Consider the following 11,955-nt stretch of genomic DNA (forward strand, 5'->3'; position numbering starts at 1 on the left):
CAGCAGAGTGGTAACCTGCCAGAAGTTAAGGTGTTCCTCACCCTTAAGATAGTTGCAGAAGTTGCGGTTGCCATATTTAAAGAGTTAATGATAAAGATCAGGGCTGAAGTGGGGGAGAGGAGGTGTTGCTACAGAAGATCACTGGAGGGACGCCTGGGTGGCTCAGCAGTTGAATGTCTGCCTTTGGCTCAGGGCATGATCCTGGGGTCCTGGGATCACATCCCATATTGGGCTCCCTGTAGGGAGCCTGCTTCTCTCTCTTTGCCTGTGTCATTGCCTCTCTCTCTGTGTCTCATGGATAAATAAAATCTAAAAAAAAAAAAAAAAAAAATCACTGGATTTGGCACCTGTTATTACTGTCATCATCATCATCTAATGGCTAACATTTACTGGTACTTACAAAGTGTAGGCTACTTTATTTATTTATTTATTTATTTATTTATTTATTTATTTATTCATTTTTATGTAGGCTACTTTAATTTGTTAACTCTTACAATCCTATAAAGTAAGTATAATTATTATCGTTCTCTATTTACACTAGAGAAACTAAGCCAAGAGAGATTAAGTAGTTTGCCAAAGGTCAAACAGCTAATAAGTGACAGATACAGGATTTGAACTTAGGCTGTCTAATATTGAACATATATATAATTCCTATAGGAGCCCTTGGCTGTGTCTAGCTACTTTTAGGTAGGTCTGAAATATAGGATAAAGCAGACATTCAGCTTTCAAATCACTTTTCATTCTGACCTGCCTACATTTTCTGGGAAAAGAAAGAAATGAGCATAAGGTTGGGAGGAAATGGCACCCCTTTAAAATTTAATTAAGTGGAATTCTTTTTTTTTTTAAGATTTTTATTTATTTATTCATGAGAGGCACACACAGAGAGAGAGAGACAGAGACATAGGCAGAGGGAGAAGCAGGCTGCCTGCGGGGAGCCTGATGTGGGCCTTGATCTCCAGACCCTGGGCAGAAAGTAGATGTTCAACTGCTGAGCCACCCAGGTGTCCCAAAGTGAATTCTTATAATGATGGAGTAACATATCTGACTAACCCCCTTGCTAATTGTAATTATAAACTCTGGACAGAAATATAAGGAACAATTATTTGAAGACAATAAAACAACAAAATAAGGCAAAAATTGAAGGAAATAGGACCCTAAAAGAAGAAGATCACAATGGATAAGGTGCACATTATCCCCCCTGACAGTGCAGCGCCAAGGGAAAAATAGAGCTCTAGGGCAGCCCAGGTGGCTCAGCAGTTTAGCACTGTGTTCAGCCCAGGGCCTGATCCTGGAGACCCGGGATCGAGTCCCACGTTGTGCTCCCTGCGTGGAGCCTGTTTCTCCCTCTGCCTGTGTCTCTGCCTCTCTCTCTCTCTCTCTCTCTCTCTCTCTCTCTCTCTCTCTCTCTGTGTGTGTGTGTGTGTGTCTCTCATGAATAAATAATCTTCAATAAATAAATAAATAAAATAAAATAAAATCTTAAAAAAAAATAGAGCTCTAGTAGAAAGCTTCAGTCCTACTAAGCTCAGGAATCAAAGGTCACATTTTGAATATTGAAAAAAATGCAATTGATGTTAGCAAAATTGAATGAGATACTCAAAGCTATTGAATAACATGAAAGAATAGTTTTGTATATATTACATTTAAAAGGTCCCAAGTTGTGTGTGTTTTTCATTTTGTTGGCTTTTTTTTTTTTCCAAGTGAAATTTACTGGTCTTGACCTCCAGTCATTTTGCTTATGTCTCAGACGTCACTTATTTATGTTCTTTGAGGACTGATGAAGCAAAGTTGATGCTGAGAGAACTCTAGCCTCAGTTGTCTATGAGATAATAATGACTTTACAGCAGTCCTTTCTTTCAGGAGTGTCTGTGTATGCCTTTGTCCCATTCCCATCAGTTTTATGGCAGTAATTGGTGATAAAAAGAGAATTCATTATTAGGGTATCATTTCAGAAAACATGGGAAAGAGAGGGGAGTAAAATCAGTGGCCCCTCATGGTTAGAAGAATCTCCCTCAGATGATTCCCATCTGCCTGAAAGGGCCACTCTGCCTATGGAGAAGTTACCTTACAGACCTGGGTTAAAGAAATGTTAAGAAATTAGACAGACTCATATTAGTTAGGGCTCCTTGCACAAAACAAGATAGATTGGTGGCTGGGTAGCTTTTTTAAAATAATGACGTTTGTTGTTATAAAAGTAGCACATTCATTCATTATAGCAAATACAGAAAGATATAATAAAGAAAAAATTTATACCAGAGAGTCAACCACTATTACCATTTTTATCTACTGCCTTCCAGGATTCCCCCCCCCCCCCATATCCATCTAGTTATTTTTAAAACATTTTTATACTATATAAAAATTTGTGTCCTGTCCCTAATTTTTACTCATTATAATCTTACTTTTCCCCATGACATTAAAAGGTCTTTATAAGCATAATTTTAAAGAGCTCCACAACATTTCAACAAATTGATGTATCATAACTTACCACATTTTTACTACTGGAGAAAGAATTATAAGTAACTTACATGGCCAGCATTTTAAGTAGTGTTGCAAAAGAGACTCCCATTCCTCAAACAAGGAAAACTTCTCAACAGTTTAAAACCAAACTCACATCTCCCACCAAAACCTATTCTTGAATTCCCAGTGTTGTTGTTGTTTTTTAAGTACCTGGATTAATATCATAGACTGTTTCCCACTTCTTGTCACCTAGACTCCCTGGCCCTCCTTGTATCCAGTCCCTTGATCCTTTTTATTATCATGTTGTATCTCGCATTTTTCTTTTTTTACCACCCACTTACTCTAATTACTTCTTTTTCTTTTTCTTCTTTTTCTTACTTCTTGAATTATCGCAATACCTACACTTGTTTCCTAACCTCTAATGACTCTTCTCTTCCAAAGCAACCATTAGAGCCAGGAGAATATGCCTGAAATATATCTTCAATCATCTTTAATCCCTTTCCTAAAAATTATTAGATTGTAACAATGAAAAATTGAACAATATAAGTATCCATCAATAGTAGATAAATGAATTGCAATGTATTTGTATGATGGACTACTATCCATTAGTTAACCAGAGATTAGCTAAATGTACGTAAATCTAATCCAGGATTTCTCAACCTTGGCACTGTTGACATTTTGGACCAGATAATTCTTTGTTGTGGAGAACTGTTCTGTGCATTATAGGATATTTAGCAACATCCCTCACTTCTACCCAGTAAATGCCAGTAGCACTCCACGCCACCTCCAGTTGTGACAACCAAAAATATCACCAGACATTGCCACATGTCCTCTGGGAGCAAAATTATCCCCAGTTGAAAACCACTGATCTAAATAAATAGATTTTGAAAACATGATGTTGAGTGAAAAAAGCAAGTTGTAAATATGTAGAGTATGGATGTTATACATATAAAAATGTTTAGTACACAAAATGCCATATGTTATTTATGGATATGTATATATCCATTCATTCAACAAATATTTGTTGAGTATCTCTTATGTATGTATCTCCCCAATTCCAGGCACTGGGGATATAACAGGTGAACTGGGAGTCTCCCTGACTTATGAAGCTTATATGCTAGTGTAGGAGAAAGACAATAGATGTTAGATGGTGATAAGTGCTTTGAAGTGAAAACAGTATATGAGGAGAGGGATGAACAGGCTGCTATTCTAAACATTGATTGGTTGATTGATTGATTGATTGATTTAGAGAACACAAAAGGAAAGAGGGGGAGAGGAAGAGAGAGAATCCGTAAGCAGACTCTGTGCTGAGTGTGGAGCCTGATGTGAGGCTCAGCTGCATGACACTGAGATCATGACCTGAGCTAAGACCAAGAGTACGTCCCTTACCCAACTGAGCCACCCAGGTGCCACTAGGATGTCTGAGATTCTGTTTGAGAAGGGATATAAATGAAGTGAGGGAATGAGGCATACAGTTATCTGAAGGAATAAAATTCCAGAGAAAGAGAACAAACAGCAAACACAACATAAATACATGTGTGTGCACTCAATGGACCAGAAGGATATTTGCAAGAGCAGTCACCTCTGGGCAGTAATGAAATGGATTAGAACTGATAGTGTTGGTTATCAAAGGAAAAATATTAGCTGTAACTATAGTCATATATATCATTTGTTTAATTTTTTATGCTAAATATATAAGGGTAATCAGTCATACCTTTAGAAGTAAGTATAACAATATAATTCTAGGTAGTAGGGATATGATCATTTGTTATATAATCTTTTTTTGTGTGTCTTTTGGACTTGTCTATATTATTTAAATCTCTTAAAACAAAAATTAAAAATAAAAAAGAAGTCATCAGTGATCACCCACGGCTTATTTCATTGAGTCCAAACTTAGCCATTTCAGGCTCACTGTGCTCTCATCCCAGTCCATCTGTTCAGCTCATCCTCCATGCTTATGCCAAACTGAACACCATTTGCTTTGTGAACACACTCTGTACTTCTTTGCTTTTATACAGATGCTCATTTCCCCCTTTGCCTGAAGTTCTTCTACCCTGTCTTATTTGTCAAAATCTTCCCTGTTTTTTTTTTTTTTTAAAGATTTATTTACTTAAAGAGAAAGGGAGAGCGTGTGTGAGCCGGGGGAGGGGTAGAGGGAGAGGGAGAGAGAATCTCAAGCTGACTTCCCGCTGAGTGCAGGGCTCAATCTCATGACACAGATCATAACCTGAGCTGAAATCAAGAGTTTGGACGCTTGGGACGCCTAGGTGCTCAGCGGTTTAGCGCCTGCCTTTGGCCCAGGGTGTGATCCTGGAGTCCCAGGATCGAGTTCCGCATTGGGCTCTCAGCATGGAGCCTGCTTCTCCCTCTGCCTGTGTCTCTGCCTCTCTGTGTGTGTCTCTCGTGAATAAATAAATAAAATCTTACAAAAAAAAAAAAGAGTTGGTTGCTTACCGACAGAGTCACCCAGGCAGCCCCCACCCCATTCTTTAAGGCCTAACTCAACTACTTCCATGGTCTTTATCATTTTTTTAAAACTTTTCTGTAGTTAATATGATTAATTACTTTCTCCTGTGACTCTTCACAGCATTTGGTCCAACTCTATGACTGGCGTTCCATATGACCTGCTGCAGAACCAAAGGTTACTTGGATACATGTAACCAGTGGATACATCTCTGAACCTCCATACTCCATTTTAGTCTCAGCAGTTTTTCTTTTTCAGCTTTATTGAGATATAATTGAGGAACAAAATCATAAAATATTTAAAGTGTACATCATGGTGACTTGATATATGTACACATGGATCTAGTTAATTGGCAGTTCCATCACCTCTCATATTTATCTTTATGGTGGGCAATGAGAACATTTAAGTTCTACTCTCTGAGCAGATTTCAATTATATGATACAGTGTTATCAACTATAGTCACCATGCTTTAAATTAGATCCTTAAAGGTATTTAGAAACTTTGTACATTTTTACCAACCTCTCCTTATTTTCCTCACTCCTTAGTCCCTGGCAACTACTTTTCTACTGTCTCTATGAGCTTTATTTTATTTTTGAGATTCCACATATGTGTGATACCATGTGGTATTTATCATTCTCTATTTGGTTTATTCCATTAGCATAATGCCCTCAAGTTCAATCCATTTCACAAATAACAGTATTTCCTTCTTTCACATACGTATTTCTCTAGATAATATTACCTTTTATTTAATATAGCACATCTCCTTTATCCAACCATTGGTAAACACTAGGTGGTTTCCATTATCTTAGCTGTTGTGAGTAATGCTGCAGTAAAGGGAATTGCAGGTATCTCTTCAATATTCCTTTTTCATTTCCTTTAATATATACCCAAAAGCAGAATTGCTGGATCGTATGGTAATTCTATTTTTAATTTTTTAAGAAACCTCCATACTGTTTTTCATAGCAGTTGTACCAATTTACATTCCCACCAACAGTGCATGAGGATTCCCTTTTCTCCACATCCTTACCAACTCGCTTATCTTTTTGGTAATAGCCATTCTGACTGGTGTGAAGTGAGGTCGTATCTCATTGTGATTTTGATCTGTATTTCCTGATAATTAGTGATGTTGAGTGCCTTTTCATGTACCTGTTGACCATTTGTACATCTTTGGAAAAATATTTATTCAGGTCCTCTGCCCATTTTTAAATCAAATTGTTTTTTACTATCGAGTTGTGTGAGTTCTTTATATATTTTGGATATTAACCCTTCATCAGATGTATGATTTTGCAAACATTTTCTCCCATTCAGTAGGTTACCTTTTCAGTTTGATGATTTCCTTTGCTGTACAAAGCGGTTTTCTTTGAGCTCTTTTTATATTTTAGAGTTCCTGGTAAAATTTTATTTGAGAAAAAGGGGTCTGTAACCTAAAACAATTGTTTAAAAACAAATTAGATTAGATAATTCCTCCCAGCCTTAAAATACTATTTTTTGTGACTATTATTCAGCACTGTCTTATGAAAAAATCCCTATGTCTTTTATTTTTTTTTTTATAGCTCTCTTGCTATGAGCCCAGGTGAAGAAATCTTAACCTTATTACAGACCATGCCATTTGATATAGAAGAGCTTAAGAAGGAAGAAGCTAATCTTCCCCCAGAAGATGGTAAGTGATGGACCAGGATAGAGTTAGGATTAGGGAAAATGAAAATATTCCACTAAGTCTCACAGGGCACTTCTCTGAGAATACTTGACATGCGAGTTTGGTATGGCGGCATCATGTTTTCTTCTTTTTCAGATGACCAGTGGTTAGATCTCTCACCAGATCAACTGGACCAACTACTGCAGGAAGTTGCTGGCAAAAAAGAAGCAGAGCCCATTTCCAAGAAGGAAGAACAGAACTATGACTTAAATCAAGTCTCAGAAAGTATGAAAGCTTTCATATCCAAAGTCTCAACTCACAAAGGAGCAGAGCTGCCTCGGTAATTTGTGTTAGAATATAAATATCTGGGATCCCCGGGTGGCGCAGCAGTTTGGCGCCTGCCTTTGGCCCAGGGCGCGATCCTGGAGACCCGGGATCGAATCCCACTTTGGGCTCCTGGTGCATGGAGCCTGCTTCTCCCTCTGCCTGTGTCTCTGCCTCTCTCTCTCTCTCTCTGTGTGACTATCATAAATAAATAAAAATTTTTTTAAAAAAAGAATATAAATATCTAAGTAGCTAGAATGCAGGTGTTGAAGTCATCTAGTCATTGCCATTTCCACCCTTTTATTTTTCTTTTCAGTAAATGATTTGTACTGCTGTGTTTCTTCTTTTGGTGCCTAATACCATGATGAGTTATCTGGAGTTGTATTTCTAATAGCCTGATTCTTTGCAATTCTTAAAGTAAGTCAGACTACTCAACAGATCTAAAAGCTTCCATCCCAGAGCTGTGCAAGGAAATCGTACATTTTACTCTCTAAACTTTTACTCAGAATCTTACGGACTCCTAACATCTAGCTCTCAGCAAATCCACACTTCCAATCTCCCACCCCTCAAGCAGATTGGAAGCTTCATATTCAAAAGAGGGAGATTAAAGAGCTCATCAGAGAAGAAATAATAACAGAAGAAATGGGAAGTTACATTTGGCAAGTAATAGAAAAGTAAGGTAGATGGAATTGTCACTTAAACAGCAAATATATCTTTATTCGTGTTGATGCTCTTGAGAAGATTAAAATTTATATTCTGTATTCTCTCTTTAAGAAAAGAGATTGGGTAGGGGGACGCCTGGGTGGTTCAATCAGTTAAGTGTCCAACTCTTTTTTTTTTTTTTTAATAAAGATTTTATTTATTTATTCATGAGAGACAGAGAGAGAAAGAGACAGAGACACAGGCAGAGGGAGAAGCAGGCTCCATGTAGGGAGCCCGACGTGGGAGTTGATCCCGGGTCTCCAGGATCATGCCGTGGGCTAAAGGCGGCGCTAAACCATTGAGCCACCCGGGCTGCCCAAGTGTCCAACTCTATCTCAGCTCAGGTCTTGATCTCAGGGTTGTGAGTTCAAGCCTCCACACTCAGTGTGGAGCCAGCTTTTAAAAAAAGAAAGCAGAGATAAGAGAAAGTATGTTCTTACTTTTAAAAGTTTAGTTCTTAAACAAATAGACTTTCTTAAAATTAACTCAGATATGTGATTTCGCCTGCTGATGGTGTGTGTGTGTGTGTGTGTGTATCTTGTGGGAAGTGCAGGGTGGGTAGGTCCCTGAATCAGCATAAGTTAAATATGCATAAACAAAGTGAAATTTTACTTTTATTTATCAGTCTTTCCTATTTCTTTTGCTTTGCAAGACCATTTAAACTACAGTTTTTCTTGTTCCACTTATTTTGAGATCATATATCTATGGTAGTGTTCCTAAGAATGGCACTGTCTTTAAAAAAAAAAAAATGCCAGAGAGTTGTATTTCAAGATAAATGATTTTTTTCCTTTAATCTTACAGAGAACCTTCTGAGGCTCCAATCACTTTTGATGCAGATTCTTTTCTTAATTATTTTGACAAAATTTTAGGTAAGTTACATTGTGATGTTTATTTTCATTTTGAAATGGTAAATAGCAAAGCTGTTGCTAGAGCACTGGAGCATTGGATCTCTTGAAGTCAGAGTATTTGCTTTTGCCTCATGATTTTAAATTGTTTTCAATCATAAACTTCTGCCCAGTTGAATGATTTTGCAGAGGATGCTTAGCTCAGTGCCTAACATACTAGCTGCTCATTGAATATTTGTTGAATGAGTGAATGCTGTGGCTAGATATGGTTTTACCTTGGGTTCCATGTTATACTGTTTTTTCTCTTTTAAACTTACTGTACTTAACCCTAATAATAAAAAGACAAATAGCCCAATTTTTTTAAAGATTTTATGTATTTATTTCATGAGAGAGAGAGAGGCAGAGATGCAGGCAGAGGGAGAAGCAAGACCCCCCCAAAGGGGAACCCGATGTGGGACCCGATCCCAGGACCCTAGGATTACACCCTGAGCCAAAGGCAAATGCTCAACCACTGAGCCACCCAGGCATCCCTAAATAGCCCAATTTAAAACAAAAACAAAAACAAAGAATATAAATAAGCAATGCCTTGAAGAAGAAATATAGACAAATAAATATTGGAAAATAGTTAACTGTTTCTAATAAGTAAATACACAATGCAAAATAAGAACTTATTTTTTTGCTTATTATATTGGCAAAGGCTTAAAATATTCACAATACTGAGTTTTCTCAAGAGTTGAAGAAATGAGCACTGTCAAACCACTTCCATGAGTGTGGAAGTGTAGGATTTTTTTTTACAGGGCATTTTGGTACTCTAGAGAGTTTATAACCTTTGACATAGAAATTTCACTTCCAGGAATTTTCTCTATGAAAAAGACACATATATGCTAAGATGGTGATTACATCATTGTAGTAGCAAAAAATGGGAATGTCCTAAATATCCATGGAAAAGGAAATGGTTAAATAATTTATAGTACATCCATATTATTAAATATTGTGCGATCTTAAGAAAAATTGAAGCCCATCTGTATGTTTTCACAAAGGACTTCTAAGACATAAATAAGTAGAAAAGCAAACCATTGTTCAATATGTATAAATATGTAAAAAAAATAATTATTTTTTAAAATTATGTTTTTATACATATGTACAAAACTGCATAAAGGCTGGGTACCCAGGGATGCTTAACTCTGGGAAGAGAATTAGATGTGAGATACTAATAACTCTGTATGGCTTGAAATTTATATCAAAATAATTCATGTATTTTGTAGCTTTTAAGTTTTTTAAGTAAAAAATTTTTGTAACCAAATTCATAATTTAAAAAAAGCTAAATTTTTCAGCTCAGCCTGTATACTTTTCTGGAAATATCAGCCTGCAGTACCATTTTCCAGAAGGGATTTTTATGAAGTAATTTACCTCTGTTTATTGGTCCTTTTCTGCAGATAATATTTAATTAACTCTTTGGAGAGGTATAATCACTCAAAAAATTACTATATGGCTCTTTCTGTGTTGGGGTCTGTGTAGGGCCAAGTCCTCATGAATCAGACTCCGATGATCTGGATGAGGAAGACTTTGAATGTTTAGATAGTGATGATGACTTGGATCTTAAAACAGAGGAGGCTGGGGAAGAAGCATCTGTAAAAGGTACTCTTAGTAATCTCAAGTCATACATGGCCCAGATGGACAGGGAATTGGCATATACCAACATTGGCAAAAGTTTCACCACCCAGAAGCAAATGGTATGTGTGAGTTTAACCTCTCCCTCTGTCTAAATATCTTACTGTTATGAAGGAGAGCTGAAATTATATTTTATCTTAGTTTTCCTTTTCTTTCCTTTTTTTTTTTTTATTTGTGATCCTTTTTTGGTGATGATTTTGATTTTTTTTAAATTTGAAATAAATAAGAATGTAAGATTGTTAATATTTCCCTAACTAATAAGATAAAGGATTATTAATTTTGTTCTCCTAAATATAGTTTAATTACATTACTTCTTCTATGTTATCCATTAGGATTTAAAATAAAAAGTCATGCGATGTGGTCAGACTAGTTTGTAGTTGTTTCTACTGCCAACAGCTTACACAGAGTTTAAAAACAGAAAGGATCTTAAATATCCAAATAATTTTCAAGTCTTAATAGTGTGTTTTGTGTTTTCTCAATTCCAAATAAAGAATTCAGCTTCCACTAATTTTTTTTATCCTAGTTTTTATACCAGCAGTGTCTAACCTGGACCTAATAGACACATGAAATAGAGTGGACTCTCAAATTTGAGGGATTAGGGCTTGAAATCCAGCTCAGCCATCCACTGACTATATCCATGAACTAGTAATTCTTGTCATAGAATTCATATAGAACTAAATGAGACAACAGAAAAATACATAATGTGGCCCTTATCTCAACATTCTTCATCTTGCTTTGATCATCTAAACCACATTTAAACTAAAGTCATTTCCAATATTGCCCAAACCTACAAGAAACCAAGAAACCATGTTAAACTTCTCTAAAGCAGTGTTTCTAAAATATTAGTATGCATATGAGCCATTTAAAGATCTAAGTAAAAGTGAAGTAAAGTAAAATATAGAAAATAAAATGTAGACTGTAGTTAAGTAGATCTGGGCTGAAGCCTGAGATCTTACGTGTCTAACAAACTCCCAAGCAACACACATGCTACTGATTAATGGACTGCACTTTGAATAGACAAGATACTCAGGTCTATAAATCAAGGTACAATCTTTCAAATCCTTTCCCTAACCTGTGAAACCAGAGGCTCAAGTAACAGTTTGGAATCTTTGTGGTTGGACTCCACAGAGCCTCAGGTTTTAAGTTTTTTCATTGGGGGGAAAAAAAGAAATCTAGTTTTTTTTTAATCTAAAAAAATAGATTTTTTTTTTTTTTTTAGCGTTTCTTTTTGCAGATCTCTTAAACTCTTAGGCAACCTATATGTCTCCTTAACCCTGGTTATCTTGGGCTATTTCAAAATAGGGAAAAAATCCAATTTACAAAAGCTTTTCCTAGAAAGAAGTGTGTTATAATCTTTGGAGCCAAATTCTAATATGTGTGTTAAATTGTGAAGTTTTTTAGACTTCATTTTTATTATTCTATCATTAAGGATAAGAAATTTCCTGTTTAATTTAGAATTTAGTTTTACATCGTTGCTTAGTTTTTATTGTAACTACCATCTACCCTAATGGCCTGTTATCCCATGATTTTGTTTTCTCTCTATAAATAAGGAATCTCTATCCCAGACTACCAATAATAATTCGGATGAGGAAGATTCTGGTGCAGGAGGATCTGTTATGACACCAGTGGATGTAGACCTGAACCTGGTTTCAAATATGCTGGAATCCTATAGTTCCCAAGCTGGACTGGCAGGACCTGCGTCCAACCTTTTACAAAGCATGGGAGTACAGCTGCCTGATAACAGTGATCACAGACCCACAAGTAAGCCAACACAAGATTAGCCGGCACACCTAGGCTCTTTTTTTTCTTCTTAAATAAATATTGAGTCTGACTGTGCTCATGTCTAGTTTAGATGA

General features: G+C 36.4%; 1 protein-coding gene across 5 annotated transcripts in view; it reads left to right on the top strand.

Annotated features, from left to right (window-relative positions):
• Positions 1-11,955, top strand: part of ECD (ecdysoneless cell cycle regulator) — a 37,093-nt gene that overhangs the window by 17,478 nt on the left and 7,660 nt on the right. For 4 of the 5 annotated variants that reach the window (XM_055325054.1, XM_055325057.1, XM_055325056.1 and 1 more), the window contains exons 10-14: positions 6,475-6,581; positions 6,714-6,897; positions 8,385-8,452; positions 9,947-10,161; positions 11,650-11,860. In XM_055325054.1, the coding sequence (XP_055181029.1) occupies positions 6,475-6,581; positions 6,714-6,897; positions 8,385-8,452; positions 9,947-10,161; positions 11,650-11,860 (785 nt within the window). Of the gene's footprint in view, positions 1-6,474; positions 6,582-6,713; positions 6,898-8,384; positions 8,453-9,946; positions 10,162-11,649; positions 11,936-11,955 lie in introns of those variants that run through there. The other variant, XM_055325058.1, reaches the window with a different exon arrangement.

Source organism: Nyctereutes procyonoides, unplaced genomic scaffold, assembly GCF_905146905.1.
Source record: "Nyctereutes procyonoides isolate TBG_1078 unplaced genomic scaffold, NYPRO_anot_genome, whole genome shotgun sequence".
Classification (NCBI taxonomy): Eukaryota; Metazoa; Chordata; class Mammalia; order Carnivora; family Canidae; genus Nyctereutes; species Nyctereutes procyonoides.